This window comes from Dicentrarchus labrax, unplaced genomic scaffold (genome assembly GCF_905237075.1).
Source record: "Dicentrarchus labrax unplaced genomic scaffold, dlabrax2021, whole genome shotgun sequence".
Taxonomy (NCBI): domain Eukaryota; kingdom Metazoa; phylum Chordata; class Actinopteri; family Moronidae; genus Dicentrarchus; species Dicentrarchus labrax.
This window is the reverse complement of record NW_026136702.1, coordinates 8,182,956-8,202,945: the sequence shown is the minus strand read 5'-3', so window position 1 is coordinate 8,202,945 and position 19,990 is coordinate 8,182,956. Positions and strand designations below refer to the sequence as shown.

The following is a 19,990-nucleotide window of genomic DNA, read 5'->3' as shown; positions in this document are numbered from 1 at the left end:
TACTGTGGCAAATATATAATGTGGTAATAGTGCTAAATAGGACTTTGATGCATATATATATTAGTTTCAATGTATATATTACAGTATATATGTAACTAATAACAATCACCAAAAATCAAGAAATCATAAATAAAAAAAGAAAACAGAAGTGGTCCTTAAATCGAACCTTGAGGTACACCTTATATACTTCTAGTAAAAACAGATATACAGTAACACATACATAAATACATGTTGTGTAGAAAACAGAGAAATACTGTGATGAAGATGTAACAATTTATTCATACTTGACAAACATGAGAGTCCCATATTTTTATTCTGCTCCATTACAGTTGAGTGTAGCTGACATTTTGCTGTGACTGAGGTAGAGAAGAGTAAATGTACAGCTCAAACAATGCGATGGGTTTGTCAGTGTGAACAGTAGTAGCATCTGTGTGTCTGGCAGCCAAAGAGGTTGCACCCAGTTGATGTCATAGCTCTGTGTGCTGATCTGTTAAGTAGTGGCCACAGCCAGTGATACAGAAGTACATCTGTTCCACATACTGAACAAACTAAATCTTATGCTTGACCATCGAGAATGTAGACGAACGTATGGGAATAACTGCTGATAAAATTGTTGTTGGCAAATTTAGCTGTAATTACATATAATTGAGTAAATATTGCATCACAGTAATGTGGTTAAATGAAAACATATTTAATCAAACCACTGATTGAATCAAACCACTTTGAATCTCAGTCAAAAGAAAAGCAGTCTCTACATTCTGGAAGTTTAACAAAGATGTTTAAATGGGTGGGTCCTTTTGACAATTTGAAAAGAACACAAAAGTCACATATAACAAGAAAAACAAAACCTCTTTAAACTTGTATCTATCTTCATTTAACCAATAACCAAAAACAAACCCTTTCGTTCTTCTTTCCCAGTAAAATCCTAGCCAGGGGGTTGGAAATGTTTTAATGAAACCTACATGGTCTTCGCAGCAGCCTGCTGTAATTATGCAGTCATGTTGGGGATGCTATGCACAGCAGCACTGGTGTCATGAGACAGACAGGCCCCACTGCTGGACTGAAACAGTCTCAGCTTCCCATCCAGGGTCCCAGTCAGCAGCTAGGAGAGACAAGAGAAAAAAGATGACATCACGTTCAGCTTGCGGATGATATTTCCCAGGGAGTGTGTCACACATCACTCTCCTGTTTACGACTCTCTATTTTAGAGGACCAAGTTACACAAGAGCACACCTGCTCCCTTAAAGAAGACTAGCATCACCAAGGTCAAGATCCATACAGTGTTTCTCAAAGAAATTCTTGGTTTTCCATACCTGCCATTTATCACAAAAAACATTAAGCCACCTTGCCTGAACTTTGTTATATAACTTTGTTTAATGAGAAGAGGGGCTTGAGGTTCCCGCCAGTACTGGTCATGGTGAGTCAATTGTTTACAGATTAATAAGGCACCCACACATCAATAAACTAACACCAACCCACAAGCTGCACAACCATTTAAACACACACGTGTGCAAACAGACACCCCGCACTCTAACCAACATGTGGACGCGGCACACATAAAAGGACATGTACACAATCGCCTTTTCACTATATTAGCAAAAGATGATTATCTCATCTGTCTCTATCAGCCGGGAGAGCAGATGAGGGGGAGAGAGCATTACCTCAACACTCTCACAGCCAATCAGAAGTAATAGCAACAGGTAACCTACACTTGGGGGTCAGAATGAGGCTTGTGCTACATATTCATATCTGCAGCTGCTCAGAGTAGAGTATATGATAATATGGAACAATCTTAATTCAAGACAGTTGTTCACAAACAGCTGTATTTTAACTTTCAAGCATACGTGATGCATAAGACTAGGGCAAGTAACAACCATTTAAAATCTATTTCATACTACTTCAAGCCAAAGTTATTTGTACTACCCTTAATCCCACTTAAAGTCTTAAAGTGCTACACTCTACATGATGAAAACTAAGTGAAAACAAACCAATAAATTGCAAACTAAACAGGAATGTTTGGGTGAACGTCCAGATCGGCGGTGGAGCATCAGTGTCATTTATGGTGATTTCATAGATTTTTAGGTGGTTGTAAAGAAAAGAATATCTTTTTTAAATATACTAACAGCAGGCATCTTGGAAAACAACAATTTGCCAAGCAGTGATAAAAAACACATTTAGTACAACAATAGTCCAACATTTTTTCCCATGTACTAAAGCTGTTTTATGCAGGAGAGATCATCGTTTACCAGCAAGCAGATGCCTGTGCTGGGAAAGGGAGTCACAATAGCTGAGGTCTGAGGATGACTCAGATATTCAATGGGTGGATTCAAACTTCTTTTGATGATTAATTGTTGCAGACTTTCTCCTTAGACACACAGAAATGCGTGGAGGCCAAAGACAACATACATACTTAGATAAGCATGTGTTGTATAGTGTTTTTAGAGCAAAAATAAAAAAATAAATGTTTGAGACTCTCCCACAAAACAAACAGTTTGACAGCTCATTTAACTAGCTCTTCCAGGAGTCTTCTTTCACCATGACCTCCTGCTCGATGACCTTAATCAACAATAGTCAAGCTGTCTGGGTCCGGCCCCAGAGCGGCTAAAATAGCTACTTAAAACTTAAGAGGGTCAGAGAGCAGCTCCATTAGCAACCACAGCTCTCTTCATCAACTGCCATCCAAAACCATCAGACTGTGTAATCGCCTTGGCATTACACTCCTCCATGTAAACCATGCAGTGGAGAAAATCTCAGATTTTCTTAAAAGGTGATAACATTAATGGAATTTGTACATCAAACATCTGTAATCTGCCACATTCCATCTGTGCAACCTTCAACCTCTGTTCATTGAGGCTGAAGAAAGCTAAAGCCTATGAGCACTGAAGGTTTTGGGCGACCTTCAGGGTCAGAAGTCAGACCTTGTTGCGTGCTGATTCACTGTAGACATATAGCATGAGGTCATGCTGGGCCATCAAAAGTGAGGTATTTCGCTTTCCTCAACATCCCACTTCTAAGAAACACAGTTTTCGTTGGTTTGATGTTAGATTTATTTGCAACGGCCTTATGTAATCCTGTGATAAATAGGTTTTCAAGTAATTCACAAGCATATGTTTTAAAATTTGACCTTTAATAATCCCAAAGACATAGGTCATGCTTGAGAAGCAATGTTGAAAACGTGGGCTGCATCTTCTTTAATGATACTTTTGTTTATTTGTTTTTTTGTTTAGTATATTAAAGTCTCATTCAAAACTTTTTAGGAATTCTGGGAACATAATTCAGGTGTGTCACGCATGTTACATAATCTAAGTTATAGTCAGGCATACTGGCTCAATACTGCGGAAAAAAGACCACAAATCAATAGTTCAAAGCAGGAATAAAAATTATGATTAAGAATGCAATGTGGGTTAGATTTTCAGTGGCGAACACTCCTGTCAAATGCTGACATTCTGGACAACGCAGTGTCCGTCTGCACGATCTGGTATGAACAATAGCTTGGGCTTTGAAGATATGAGGAGCAATGTGTTTTCCCTCCCAAAGGATATCATTCATCAGCTGTAGAGCACAGACTTGATAAATGCCAACATACCAGGATGTTCTGTACTGTACATGCTGAGAGGGGAAGTAAGATCTACATGAGAGATGGGAAAAGGAGCAGACGGTCACCAGGGTCACTTGTTTGATGAGCTTACAAGCATCTGTTGCTATTGGTTATAGTATTGACAATGACTTATGTATATGATCCCTTATGTATCCACTTATGTATATGCAAAATAGATATTTTAACCTCTTATTAATCTTTATGCATTCGTAGTATTAATATACAAAGTTCTTTATAAACTAACAGCTACGTTTTGTTTATGATGCAGTTAAGCCTCACTCAGTTCTTATCATATTTATTGTTATTGGTGGCAATTAAAATGATCCAAATAATATAAGTAACGGTAAATGATACTTGGTGCTCAAACAGAGTCAAAGCTGATGGACACTGTTTCTCAAATGCCAAAGTTTTGATGTGAAGATGAAACCATATTATCATCTTGTTGCTGCTGTTTACATTCCCCCAGATGCAAATTCAAAGAATACTATTTCTTGGGTGTATACGTGTGTGTATATATTTATAACTGTACAAATTGTTATATTTTAATCTATTTTTATATATTATTATTTTAATCTCAGTTTGTATTGTACAATGCGTATAAGTTACCTTGAACCTTAAAATGTAGACTCCCTTACTGTTCATCCATGTGCCCTGTAGCCCATCTTCCTTATTAATTAAGATGTTATTTTATCATGTTTGTTTATTCCAGAATCCTATATGTGTGTCTCATTGGCTGCGCAGTTTCGACTCATCTGAAGCAGGAAACAATGACGGCTAGCCTGGAAGAAGACTTGAAACTAGTGATCGAGACAAAAAACGCATTAGGAAACTATTTACTGGGCTAATAAGTAAAGTGAAAAGTTGGGTCATTTCTCTATAAGAGTGCATGGTATTGTTTTAAATTGTAGCCAATGGAGCTCCCCCTGCTGGCCTCTACTGACAATGCAGATTTTAAGTCACATCCGCGTTGGCTTCACTTTTCAGATCCGGAAGCTCTGTGCATTGTATATACTCAATGCTAACAACACAGCCAACTGAGAAATGCTGTTTACTACATGTGAAAGGTTTTGATACTTAAAAATGCCTTATGTGACTTTGCAACTGGACCCAAACTCTTTATTTTCTGACTTCCTGTTCGTTGCAGTTTCCAGCTGTGTTGAACACAGGCCAGTTGATTCCAGAGAGGCTGTCTCAGCTCAGTCTGTGTCTCACTCTAATGTGACATTCTGGAGCAGACAGCAATCCAGGTCTGTATTTGCTGTCTCGCCACTACACTAAGAAGAGAGCGATTTGCTCTCTGGGGTCAAGCAAAGAGGAAACGGAGAGATAAAATATAAAAAAAAAGTACTAAGGAGTGTGAATAGATTTTCAAATGCCAAATGGCCACAAATGAAAAGATACAGTAAAAACGTCTAGTGGGACGCCAGCTGCATTTCTTTCTGCCTGCAAAGAGCAAAGATGATACACGCTGACATATGGAGAGAAGACTGCACAGAGCTTGAAAGCCAATGAGATGATTCACTCATTGTTCATCTTCTTAGTTGGGACGATAGAACATGTTAACTTTTAGAGACAGCTGCTTGTGTCAGTAAGCGGTCACAGTTCTGCACTAACTCCAACACATGAAGTGCAAATGAGGTCTAAAGTACTTGAGGGAAAGAGTTCAGAAACTTCTCACTTAATCAAAGGACTGAAACTGAAAACATTATTTAATAGTTCTTTTTTTCCCTTTTGATTATATTGTTTAAATAAAGAAGTACTTTTTACTTTCATATTCCCTTCCAACAAACACACATGTATGCATTTAAAAACTGACCAGATATGTCAGAGCGCAGCGGTGTCTCTGGAACAGACGAGGGGGTTTGGTGTCTTGCTCAAGGATACTTTCACAAAAACAAAACAGGAAAACTTTCTCAATATAATTTAAGTGAGTATGCTTTCAAACACAAACACTTTGGACATGTTTAATGTTAGTTTACATAAAATGTCTGTTTTTTTGGTAGTTTGTGGTCATCAATCATTAAATTCTCTTTTAAAATGAAAACAAAAAAAAAAACCCAAATCTTTGTTTTTTAATTTGATCTTTTTGACATTTTACTCAACTGAAATTACACAATAATCTGACCAAATGTGGAAAACTCTTGGACTCTTGGCTGATTCACCTCACATTGAAACTTAGTGTGAGGTGAGGTGCATGTTTAAAACCCTGCCTAAACCAAGCACACCTGGTTGAGGATTATTCAAAGCAAAAGCCACTTTATTAAGTTCAGATTGTAAAGAACCATTACTTGTGGTCTCCTACTATAATTTCCTGTTCTTTCGAGAGTCCTTCTTTGGCCCTTGCTGCACGCAGTTTTTACATAATTCTGCTGACAGACAAACAAACAAACAAGCAAACATCACTGAAAACATAACCTCCTCTGCAAAGGTAATAAAGGAAAATGAGGGGGCACTCCACTGTCCTTTAAAAGAAATCCACCTCACTAATAAGCCAATCTTTGGCAAACCCCACAAAGATGTTTCCACTGCTGATGTGGAACAGTGTAATCGGAGCTATCAACAGCTTGGGGTGAGACAGCACAGAAATCTGAGAAACCCAAATAGAGCACAGCCCCATGAAGTCTATTTCTCTAGTCTGACCTAGTAACCCGTTTCTCTGAAGTCACTGTTGATTTGCCTCTGGCCACAGCATTTTTCTTTGCCTTTACTTATAATCCTTAAGTTTCTAAATTCCAAAAATCATTGGAGGAAGTCACTTCAGATACAGTATCAACAATGCATTGTTTTCAGGCACGACTCAAAAAGGGCACTGCTTAGTTTACCTCCCACAAATCTGAAAAAAAAATTATAAAAACATCCTTATGTGTTGAACCAGCAGGTCCCTCTTGTTACAAGTGTGAAAATAACTCAAGTCAACTTTTACAGTACCACATTTAGGTCCAACACAGGGGAGCTTACAAAACTTTACAGAGGTATGCCATGTGAAATCCCACAAGATTTTACAAGACAACAAAGTGAAGTGACAGTAAAAGTTGGGATCTCTCATTACAGACTAAAGCACAGGAATAAACCTGAGGGAATGAACCCCGGAGGTAGATCTGACTGCTTGATGGTCTTTTAAGTATTAGGGTGGAAAACATGAGTGAAAAATGAGTGGAAAATATGCATTGCATTATCTCTCTGTGCCTTGCATCGCAAGGTTCTCACAGCAGTAAATATGGAGAACATCTGGCTCTCAAATGTGGCTAGAAAGAAAGGTGAGCACAGGTTGGGGACACTTTTTGTCAGTATTTTTTCAGGTCTTGGCAAGGAGAAAGCACAGGCTCAGGAAATACAGTGATGTTACCATCATGATATAACATGGCCTTAACTGTAAGACTGCTGAGCTATTCCCCAAGACTTCTTTACGAATGTATTTACAGAACAAAATACAAATAAAAATAAATATGTATGCATCCACTGCAGTCAGATATTAGATCAACTGGATCAAGTTTAACTAGAAGCAGCCTCCCAAAGCTGAGCCAGGCACTCAATGAATCAGTAGAAGATCAACTGTCTGAGGAATAGGAAAAAATATTTTTCAGTTAATACGAAGGAGAGGTTTCTGTAACTCTCTATGTGTGTATCTATGATAAATCTCATGCTAAGTAATATTAAGCAGAGTGCTCATATTAATGATGAGTGCACTGAAGGAGTGAGATTCTGGACTCTCAACTCCATCTTTGTAATACTTATTCATACATCCTCACATTTTCACAGATATTGTATAAAGATTTTCTTGACACAAACTGAACTACTGTTTCCCATGTCTAACCACGTCATGAGGTTGAAATGTTGCATAAGGAGGCTACATCATCAAGCCATCAGTGTGCTTAATCTGACAGCTGTTTAACAGGACCCTGCAATGTTTAGCACCAAAATAAATCTGCAGCAATTATGTCAACAACATTTCACTAGTTCTTTACAACTGTATTAATCCCATTTAAACCCATCTAAGTACCAAATTGTAATGATGAATGAGATATTTCTGTCTCAAAACAACCCACATAAAAGGTAAAATATGTGACTAAAGACCATTATAATGAAATATTGCAGTTGTGAAGCGATGCCCTGGCCTACAAATCGTGTTCTCCTGATGAAAACATGTTTATTAGTTACAGACCCCAAAAAAGTCACATCATCATGACTTTAATAGTTTTTTTTCCCCAGTGAAAATTAAATTTGTGATTAAAAAACATTCCTACACTAATTTCAAATCATATCGCAATATCTGTCAGAATAATTACAATATGATGATTTTACCATATCATGCAGCCCTACTGAGGAATTTTGGTAGGAACTTTAATTTGTATACCATGGCAGTGGTTCATGTAGATGCAGCAGCTGGTAGCTCCTTCAAACTTTGCAACAAACTTTGTTTTTATCTGTTATTTTATTTGGCTTTATTGCTGAAACATCACTGAATGATGTCTGATCGTATTTCCTACTGGTTCAAATTGACTGGATCAGGAGATTTTGACTACATAGCAAAGGCAGCGCACACATACGCAGCAGCTGGTAGCTCCCTCAAACTTGGCTTTGTTTTAATCTTTCATTTTTTTGGCTTCATTGCTGAAACATGTATTACCTATGACAGAAACAGCCTACAGTCATCGGAAAAGGAAGAAGAGGTTTGGATTACGATGCAGCAGACCTTGAGACAATCCACCCAAGCCTAACCAGTCCACCATGGCCGGTGCTGTGATCGCCCCAGGAGGAGAAGAAGAGATCCGGAATAGGAGCCGTGCTGGCCGAGTTTTGACTTAAGGCTGCTCCTGGCTAATGTCCAGTTTGGACAAAATGGGACTCAGGCTGGCCAAACAACAGCAAATCAGAGACTGTCCACATCTTTACAGAGACTTGCTCCATCAACATCCATGGTGCTCAAACAACAATTTTCATTTGTTTGTGCTTTCTTGTGTTGTACAATGACAAATAAATTGCCTTAACCCTTGACACTAAGCTAACATGGACGAGAAGGTGCTATGTAAGCATATCCATCTCAATAACAAAACTCCCTCCACAAATGAAGACACAGTTGAAAGCTTGCAAGTAGACCTCAGGTTGGGATTCTTCATAATTTAATTGAGGAAAACTAAAAAGAAGATCTGAAAGAATGTGAATCTATAAATTTCATATGGTTTTTTCTAAATTCTACAAGAATTCAAGAAGTTGTCCTCCCTCTAAGAGGTCCTGAGAAAGAATAAATAAGCAACAGGGAATGCTGATTACAGTCACTGATCAAGAACAGCTCTGTCCCTTCGGCTGGGCAGACAAAAGGTAGCTGTGCAGTGGTGAATGGACAAGACTGTCTCCAGCCGTGTTCTAATTGCATTCAGACAATTGCTTGACAATCACTGGAGCAGACAGTTTGCCAATGCAGAACTGCTTGTGTAATAAAAGGCTGTAATTCAATAAACTACAGTATAACTGGCTATTGGTTAGGATGACAAGACAAGTTTATTTGAACATGAACATGAACAACTATTTCTGTGCTTTGAATGAGTCAGGCAATTATAGTACCAAAGTAAACATATATATAGTATATTGAAAGCATGAGGTCAACTTAAATCCTAGTCACCCACGGGTGCCCGGATAGCTCCCCTGGTAGAGCTCACCAAGGTGTGGGTAATGTGCCTAACTGAGGTTTTTTATGATTCGGCAGCTCTCACTCAGTCACTATGTGTCAACACAACATAAATCCTATGTTAGGAACATTAGCATGCTTTCAGGATGTGCTCATGGGGAAATTTTGATTTTTGTCAGAGCTCTATATTTAGCTGCAGACCCTCTGGAACCCTCCGTATTTTTCATACATTTGTGAGTTTTATGACTTCAAACGGCTCAAATCTTGGCAGTTTCTTGCAGTATGTGATGGTCAATGACACAAATATGAGAACAGAAACAAGCGATGGCCAATAGGAGATTAAAGAAAAAAGATGAATTCCATCTCATATTTAATATTACACTGAAGAGAAAAGGTTTTGTTTATTTGCACAAATTTGAACATTTAGAAAAAAAATATGGCCAGATTTCCATGTGGAAATAATTTGTGAGAAGTAATACTGCAACTGTTCACATTCATGTACTAATTTATCATTTACATTTTCATCTTGATAAAGATTAAAGTAATATTCTAATCGATCAGCTGACACCTGTGGTGGAAAGGATTAGTCAAATAGAGCCAACCTTTCTGATTTTTTAATGGGTTTCTGCTTTGACCACATGTCTTACTAAACAAAACAGAATGTGCAGAAGTAGTGATGGGGAGTGAGCATGCTCTGACTGATGAAGTGTGTCTTCAAACTCTGCAGATTACTGTAATTCAGCCAGTAAATGGCCATGGATCAAACTTTCCACTTTCAAACTTGGAAGTCTGAATGTATCATTGTGCTGCAACGTTTAACTGAATGGAGTTACACAGACGGACATGCAGATTTAAAACATGTGCTTCAAGTCCAGAAGACAGTCTACAAGAAGTCTCATGAGACGTCCGGCAGAGGATGTGATATTATATTTTAAAGCTTTCTTTTTCAAATCTACTTTGAATAGTTCCAAAGGAAAATCATTAACTGGACAATAAAACATTTCTAAAGGGAATTTTTGTTGCTCTGTAAGAATTGCTCTGGAGATTTTGTTGGAGACATTGAAAGGATACTGGTATAAAGTAGCACTGCAAACTTAGATTCCCTACAGTCCCTGAATTTCTAAGATATCTACCAGTTTAGATTTAGTCCAAGAAAGGAAACCAGCTTTTAATTCATTGTGGGGACAATCTGAAATAAACAGCCACATCACAGAAACAAACTGAAGCACTGACATAATCAATATTGAATTTTGTCTCAGTCGCATCCTATTAGACACAGTGCAACAAAACGACAAGGGATTAAAAAAAAAAAAAAAAACAGTTAACAGTTAACAGGAAAGTTGGAAAACAGCTCCTGAACCGAACATGCACAACCCTGTATACATCTTTTGTGTAACTGCGCAGCCAATCACAAGCTGGAACAACCCTGCAGGCAGCCAGTCATAAAAGTAGAGGAGCACAGTGCACAAAGCAAGTCTTTAGATTCCACAGGGTTATGGCACGGAAGAGCGGTAGTTCTTATCTGATTGGATTATGAACTGGCCACCACTGGTTAAAGCCACAGAGCGATTTGGGGGATATAAATTTTAAATTAAAATGGTATTGGTCCAGGAGGCTAACACTAAAAAAAGTTTGTTGTCTCAGAAGTGTTTGGAGATGCAAGCAGCATTTTTGTACACTGAAATTCTAGGATGAGAACAATTGAAACACACACACACACACACACACACACACACACACACACACACACACACACACACACACACACACACACACACTACAATTATTTCTCATTATTTCTCAATCGACGTACTGAATTCTTTCTTGGCTACTAGTAGAAATTGTGTGAGGTCACTGACATAAATGTCCAACCATGCACTCTAAACTTTGGGATGGTCTCAATAAGCCCTGCTATGTGACCTCAGCCTGAGGACATCATTCCTTCTTTAGAAACACTTGCAAAAGACAAGATAGTGCAGACTTGTGTAACCAACTGACTCTATGAAATATTTGTGGAAAAAAAAGTATATTTTGGAATTGTGTATTTTACATTTCCAAAGTGAAATCATAAAAAAAAAAGAAAAATAGACATCTTTATTAAAACTTAAGAAGTTATGAAGTGAAGCAATGTCTTGGACTGAAGAAAACGTGACCTCTGACTGACACTGTTTTTTACTGTGACCTCTTATCTTTGCTTTGAAACATTTCTCTCTCGAGATGCTCGAGATAAAGAACCATATTTGGAATTAGATCCAAATTCACTTCTTAGCGGTGTTGTAATGGCTAGGGTGTGTATGGGAGCGGTGCTAAATCAAAACTAGCCAGTATGCACGTCCCCTTGCGTGATGGCACAGAGTTAACATAGGTCAATCTCTGGTTTAACTTTAGCTGTCCAATATCTGATGTCAGTAAGCAAAAGTAAGGCATGTAGTGAATATGTACAAAATATTTACTCTGTGGGAGCTTAGTGGGATGAAGAGTAAATAGGGCTGGTGCTTTATTTGAGATGATGAGATCTTTTAGTTTTGTGAGATGGGGCACTGAATACATAGCAGAAGAAGGAAGGGACAGAACCACAAAGACATAAGTTAAAGAAAGGTTCTTACCTCTGGTGTGGCAGGGTTGAAAGTCACACTGAGCACTGTGTCTGAGTGTTTTTGAAGTTTGTGGAGGTAGCTGCTGCTACGGATGTCATACACATAAGCCTGGAATGAATGACATGGATTGCAAGAACAAAAGAACATGAACTCTAACCATGCAGTGAAATACAAATATAGGACATCACCAACCTATATAATATTAGTTTATGAGCTCATTATATGTGCATAATAGATACAATACACAAGTGAGTTCAGGTTGAACAAGAAGCACATATTACATGTGGTACAACTACATACAAAGTGAATGGAAAGACATGAACACAAATGGATGCAGATTTGCTTTAAGGATTGTTTCATCCTAGAGGGAAAACTTTGAGTTCATCTTATTCCAGCTTTGCAGTGATTCAGATTTTGAGGTCCACAGAGCATCCATATTCATAAGTATTCAGTCTGAACACTTGAATAATTTATAGGAAAGTTTACAGTTTTTTGATGACAGTTTCATGGTTTCTGACTATGTTCAGAGATTGGCGAGACAGTGTGACTCTTGTTGATAGTAATCACACACATAAAATCATGCAATACTGTGCCACAATCAGTTATTCCAAATGACTGGAGACATCTTCAGCCAAGTATTTCAGTACTTTTTCAGTGATAGACAAAATATGTCTTTAGCATTGGAAAGTGTTAAGTATGGAACGTTGGCATCAAATGATTGCTAGGTTCTTAGTTTTATTTCGTTTTTATAAAATCAGCAAAGATTCCTGATCAAAGTGCTTGTACAACTGCTTGTGTAAGGCAACATTAAACACTGATGCACAATGCCATTTCAGATATTTTGTTATAGAGTAATGCCACAGTGTAATGACACACCCTGGAGTACACTAGCTTGTAATAGGTTGTGCTAAGTTGCACTACAAAGTATTGAACAGATGCAAGATGCAAGTATCAAATTTAAACCATCAAGACACACACATAAAAAAAAACTGCCCTAACAGTCTGCAGCAAATCCAAAAGAGATATGAAGTACATTGATGCAAGCATTACAATGCCTAATACTGTAATATTGATTCTCATCACTGGCTTTTTTGGCAGAATAAAAACTGTTGGCCTTTGAAGCTTGTTGCACACTCATAGCACTAAAATACTGAGCACTTCAAAAGTTAGTGGTCATTGAGACTGATAACAATCCTAATGAACTCTTCAGATATATTATTTTTATTTTCTCCCGTCATTTGTAGGTGTGGATTTTACACTTGGTCTTGGGGGCACAAAAATAAATTTGCATACTGCTTGTGTAGACATTTAGAATCAACACTTAAATTTAAAATAGAATAGATGTGAGATGTTTTATCAGGTTGTTTTTTCTAAATACAATAACTCGGTTTCAAGATCATTTGCTTCAGTGCCATGAGCACAGATAAAAACAGATGTGGGGATGTTTGTTACCAGACGACAACTCATCAGATTCCTGCAGCTGTTTTGTATTATGTTTCTCTGAAAAACCTCTTCAAGTGAGCTCTGTCAAACGGTCCATGGGTAGAGTATCTCCTGTCTAAGGCATATGACGTGTGTGGTGCCTAACAGGGCATTAGATACTTGGAAGAAAAAAGTTCCTTGTGGAATGCTGAAATATCACATGGACCCCCAGATGTATCAGTTTATATCAAAAGTAACTGAAGCGGAGAGCAGGGGCAATACAGCCTGGGATTTAAAACTAAATCATCGGGCATACATCTCGATTTACAATTTAAAAAACGAAAACTGTTATCATCTAAATAATCAATTTCATGTCAGGGGATAAAAGGAGAAGTCAAAACGGGTGAAAATAATACATATTTCAACTGAACATACAATAGGTTTGTATCGACCGTACTGAAATCATATTCCACTTAGATTGTTTTTGGCCTTATGTTTTTGGAAAGTGTGTAATATGATCTAGGGAGTCTTTCTAGAGTATTCAGGTTCTTTTTTCCATGATTGCTTTTTGATATATTAAGACAAGTACAAATGTGTCTGGCTTATGAAAGTCTCAGGGCAGCTACAAATAAATACGGTGTACCTCACTACTATACACTCTCCCGAGTTCCGAGAAACGTTGGAAATATCCGATCTCGACAGAGATGCTCTCAAATGTCTGTGCTGCGCTGAGTCCCCGTAATTAATAATAACCAGCAGCATGCATATATTATTCCATTTCTTTCAACAAGCACGTACACCAGAAGAAAAGAGAGATGGATAAGGAAAAGGGAGGCAGTCTTCTGAAAATGTCCTGAAAGCAAGTATAAGACACAGTCTGGAAAAGCAATTAAGCAGTTCGGCTTCAACATGAATGTTGAATTTGACTTCTATGGAAAAAGGCTAGAGTCCAAATAAAAATCTCTGAGTCAAGCACAGTCAAGCACAAGCAGTCCTCACCTTAAATGGAGGTGAAACTAATAAAGATATGCTTCTGTTTTCATGCTCATCTTCCTCTTTACAAGGTCAATTAAAATATAAACACTATAATGTATTTAAAATATATATAAAACAACTAACTGTAGTGAGTAAGAATACGTTGCTGCTCGTCACTGCTCTAAATTCATAAAACCAAACACTGGATGATGTGGCTTCGATGGACAGCCTCCTCAATTGCTTCCCCCCCCCATTCAATTTGACATAAATGAAAATAATAGACTGATCATTGTGAAATTATGCTTATCAACAACCTGTCTGAGACACAGTTTAACTAGAGGAGTGTATACAGGGGATAATGATGCACACAGCGTATACGGAAAAAGTATAACAACTTACACAGTTATCCTCAGAGCCTGAGGCAATGAACCGGCCACATGGTGAGATAGCTGACAAGCATGGATGGCAACGATTTAGATGGTTCTCGTAACGACGCACACACCTGAGGAGGAGATGCACACAGTGGTGAGAATTAATGGGGTCAATGAACTCAAAACCAACCTAATGTGAAGGAGAGACTAAAAATCTGACTGGTGATGTCATAATACAAGTTTAGTTTTACTTAATCCTTGTAGGATTAAATCTCTCTCTCTATATATATATATTTAATTTGTGTATTAATTTACTGCAATGGACATATTAAGAGTGTATAATTTGTATACTTTATAAAAAACAATCTAATTCAATCCATTACAAATTATTTTCCCCTGAACCAAGAAAGGCTGTGACATAAGAAGGGACATCCCTAATAAAAACATTATTATAATCTACAAAGCAGTGATTCACAAGAAATCTTTGGTATGGGCATGAATGCATTTCACACAGCCAGTTTTGTTGAAGTAATCTGTTACAACAAAAATGCAAAGTCTATTAGTATAACTCGCATCTCACAAACATCTGACCCGGCCGGGGAAAAGGAGTTGAGCATGACTCAAGCAAAACACAGAAAAAGAGAAGGTAGTAGATGACGAATGGCCCCCTCGTGCAACTTCTGTGCAGTTTTGTTTTGGTTTGCAACAGCATGTAATGTCTTTACAATGCCACTAACAGCTAGCTAAGCAAGGGACTCTATATGGGCTGGCATGCTGGCAGGGACCGGCAGGGCTTTGACACGATCTGGTGAGAGCATGTGTTTGACATTCACATGTTAATGTCATTAAGCTGGACTAAAAGTAGGTCATATTCACTGGTGACCACTAAGAAATGTGATATACCCAGTACCAGTGTGCAAGTAAATACAACTGCCAAGCAATAATACAAACTTTATGAAGCTTATAATGTTGAATTGTTGTTAAACCTCTATGACGATTTTTGTGATCTTGTATTCCTCGGCATTACTCGATTTTGTAAGGTGTTTCATCCGATGATGCTATCTGCCCATACGGCCCTCAACAGAGTGAGGCACAGAGCTTCACTGGCTGAAACTGAACACCTCATTAGATTTTGCTGGTTCAGCCAAAAACCTGGAGTGCCTTGACAATGCTGCAAAAATGGCCACCTGACTGAAGAGGAAAAAAACTGGTCCTGGAAGGTTCTGCAGGGCATGCATGCAAGAGTTTGTGGCCATACACTTGACTCAACTTTAAAGAAGGAAAACAGGGGCTGACAGATTTGGCATGATTGGCAGCTAATGAGGCCAATCAAGTGGGGGAAAAAAAGAGGTGATTAGGCACAAGACAAGACTTAGCCTTGACTGAGGAGATGAAGGACTAGTGCTAAGCCCTTTGCAACACAGGGCTGCACAGCAAGATGAATGAGATATATCTGTTTCTAAATCCGCGTCAGTACATCTGGACATTCAGGTCTGCAGTCGAGCTGACACAACCTGTCACTAATCACACTGATAAGGAGCAGTTTAACAAGTTAGAGTAAACACTCTTCTGGTTTTCTAGGTCAGAATGTGGATCTAATGTTTTGACTGAGAGGAGAGGAGATGCTGGGCTGAATCCCCCACACACACATTCTCCGTGTTGTGTGAGTGATGATGAGTATCCGGCATTGGCCTGATGACTAACCCAGACTGCACTGGAGGGTCTGATCCTCTTGAGTGGGAGCCTATGCGGTTACTGAATCCACCTGGGTATTCAGTGTCAGTCATCAAGGCAATCAGCAGGCTAATCATAGCTCATTACTTGAAGCCAATATATTTCACCCAATTTAACCGTGTCAGTGCAAATCAGACAAAAGCTTGCTTTTTCTTGCATTATTGGATGTTACTTGAAATAAATACATGATGTATATTATGTATTGCTCAACTTTCATTTATAAGATGATGGAAATTCCACTAGATTTAAGGGGAACACATCACTGAACTAAAGAGAAACAGATCCCCATCTGTTCTCTCTATCTTTAGAATCAGTATCTGAGTGGGTCTGATTTGCTGGTGTGTAGAACCCTAAACTGGATCCTTGCACACTTAAACACATCGTTTGGAAATACAAAGGGTAACTGAAAGGTGGGGGCTTTAAAAAATAAACTGTGACCAAGTCAGTGGTTGACATTGCTTATAAAACTCTTTCTTTAAGTGTGGCAAACTTTCAAAAACCATTACCGCCATTCAATCTTTGATGGATACACATGGGTATCGTGCATGTTTGCGCTTCTGTCTGAAAAGGAAGGAGCAAGAAGTGCTGGGGATTCTCAGGTGACAGAGCAAAATAAAATTTTAGATTTAGTTTCAGAAGTTTCCACTTAGTCAAATTTAATTTCCTATTATGTTTTTTTTTTGGAGGTTATCTAGTTTGGTCAAAGACACTAAACAGTATTATACAGTTTTGTCCCAACTTAGAGTTTCTGTCAATGGAGTTGTGTCTCTAATAACAACACTATCATTAGCTCACAGTGGCCATATACAGTATAAACTTATATAGCTTATACCATTCATCACAAATAATTATGGACAAGCACAATAAGTCATAAAATAACTTAATGTTAATGTCTTGTCTAGGTACGTAAGTTCCATTTCAATTAAGTTTGCTCCTGGTTGGATTAACATCATTACAATAGCTAAACAACCCCTAATTTTTTATCTTCTCAATATTTTCTTAAAGTTTAATAAATACCTTATATGGGTCAGTTCAGCAAACTGTAACTTCTGCCACCAGTCCAATACAAGGAGGAAAATGGAAAATATATGCACATAACTGCATTGGCCGTTTCCAGGAATGAACCCCAGTAACTTTAAGTATTCTCATTAGCTTGCTACATGCTACATTAAAACTATGCAGTTATTTTTTAAGTTCTCTTACACCACTTAAAGTCAAGAAGGCCTCGTAACCTCCCATGATGCTTTGGCGACCCCTAGTGAGGGTCCCGACCCCCAGGTTAGGAACCACTGCCTCAAAGCATTTAGAAGAAAAGGAAGAAAAAGCTACACTGAATAAAATAATGTGATTAGGAGGAGCACTCACATGAGTACCTTATGTACGCTTTACTCATGCCACACATTGTTCCAAGAAATTTTATATTACCTTGTTATATAATTTTGATGAACATAAAACCTAGAGCAGACTTAACTACTTCCATTAGCGGAAAGCTGCACATAAAAAAAATAGATAGAAAACATTCATTTAGGGGAGCTGTAATTCTTTTTGTGGTCCGTATAAGCTACAGGAACAGATACATAAGGTTTATCCAACAGGGAAATAAAATTAACAGCGCTGACAAAATGAAAAAAAAAGTTTCTACATATTGTTTTCATATATCCAATGTTTCATCTCAGAGGATCTGCTGGGGGATGCTTGATGACAACTCTCAGAACCAGAAGTTGACCTGGAAACCAGGCACAAATATTTATCAGCAATAAGGTTTTGATGGAGTCTGGGATGGAGGAGTTAAACATGAAAGCAGTCTCAGACATGAAAGAATGAAATACTCAATAATGCCAGCTACCGGGCCAAAAAGAACATTTTGAAATCCAAGGGAGCCTACTTGAATTATCCCCCTTATATGGATATCTGCTACTAAGGGCCAAAGAAAAATATTCTCAGCTACATACTTTGGAAATTGAACTGCCGATTCACTCATCAACTGAGGAATGTTTATGTAAGAAAAAATGTTGATGCAATTTGAATATAAGATCAGTTTGCACTTCCAGGAATAACAGAGGAATAAAAAACTATAATGGTTTCTACCTTAATGGGCATGAACATTTATTGCTCTTAGATAATTTTGACTGATGTGATGAAGCGACCCTCCAGCCAGTGTGAGGCCTGAGTACAGAGATTAAGACTATAAAGCGGGCAAAAAACAAATCGGGTACAAACAGTTTCATTAATTTTATTTATCACAGTAAATGTAAAAGGTTTGGTCTTTCTTTCAGAAATAGAAAAAAAAAAGAAGATATTTCATAAATATTGTGTTATGCTGATAGAAGTTAGGTGTTACAAATGCCTTTAGTCATTTAAGAATTGTATGCGAGGTGTTTTGGATAGCACTATTTGCCATACAGTACGGGATGGTCCTGAATACAGGAGTATTTAGTTAATGTGAATATACAGACATAGACTTTTTAATCACACTTTTCTGGCCTTATTTTCACATTAAAGATGCATTGATTACAAATCCAACAGAGCAGACAATATTAACACCAACCTAAGTGTACGGAGGTCCCAGATCTTCACACCATCCGTGACCGCACTTGTGAGGAAGAGGTTGTGTGAATCCGGCGCTTGTGTGCTGAACATAGAGCCCTGTGAAATATATACAAAAAACAAAAATGACTAGTCAGCACATGCTTGACTGAAATAGGTTGTAAATCAGCTTCTCTTATCGTCCAGTGCTGGAAAATGTTGTTGCTGTGTTTCCTGTATTGGCAAATAGTTATTATATTATTATTCCAGGTAGCATTGTTACTAAAGTAGGAGGTGAGATTAAAGACAACCTAAGCACACTGGGGATGGAAAGAAAAGTGAAATGGAAGCAAAACTGTTCATTTGTCTTTGAGTCATTTTCCATCTTTTATGTAGCACACTATTCTTCAGCTATAAATACATATAGTTTCCACTGCACATCTATACATAAGTTCCATACATGACTTTCACACCAAGTTATCAGATGATACAGCAGAGTGTGTGTGTGTGTGTGTGACAGAGAGAGAGAGGGAGAGCAGTGGTGGGGGTGTTTTTTGTTTAGATTTCCATTAAGAGTGTGAGAACGGGAGTCTGAGAGGGCATTTCCAGTTCCATTTTCCGAGAACTCCTCTGCTCTGATGAGTTCCAGGTGAATTTTTGCAGAAGAGGCGATGGAAATTTGAAGTGGGAAAAGCTGCTTCACATGCTGCAGTTCCCGATGTTTGCTCCGTTTGGGACGAGAGAGCAAGAGGGGAGGGAAGAGTGATGTTATGTGTGCAGTCTCCGGGCAGGGGCAATCCCTCTGAGCCACAGGTATTAACCCTACGGGAATCCAAAAGGCCCTTGGGCACCCAGGCGGAGGACCCCACATTGACGCAATAGCCAAGCTGAAACAACACACTGCAGGTTTTCCACAATGCATGGCACACAATAGCTGGCGTGACAAAGAACAGGCTCCTCTGGGCTGAAGGAGTATAGTCAGCTGTGTGTAGGAGTGCATCACATCTGAATGGGTTAATGCGCTTAATCCATGCCACTAGCTGCAATGTGTCCAGCTAATCCAGCCTGGGGTGTCAAGTATGCAAAGGTCAACATGCAGAAGTGACTAACGTCAATACCCTGAGGTCACTGGGTACAAGCC

At 38.4% G+C, this 19,990-nt stretch overlaps 1 protein-coding gene across 2 annotated transcripts in view; it reads right to left on the bottom strand.

Annotated features, from left to right (window-relative positions):
• Positions 1 to 259: 259 nt before the first annotated feature.
• The window catches only part of wdr27 (WD repeat domain 27), a 40,243-nt gene continuing 20,512 nt past the window's right edge, over positions 260 to 19,990 (bottom strand). For both annotated transcript variants that reach the window (XM_051377734.1, XM_051377745.1), the window contains 4 exons: positions 18,872 to 18,969; positions 14,618 to 14,720; positions 11,831 to 11,929; positions 260 to 1,102 (listed from right to left, as the gene is read on the bottom strand). In XM_051377734.1, the coding sequence (XP_051233694.1) occupies positions 989 to 1,102; positions 11,831 to 11,929; positions 14,618 to 14,720; positions 18,872 to 18,969 (414 nt within the window). In that variant the 3' untranslated portion in view covers positions 260 to 988. The remainder of the gene's footprint in view (positions 1,103 to 11,830; positions 11,930 to 14,617; positions 14,721 to 18,871; positions 18,970 to 19,990) is intronic.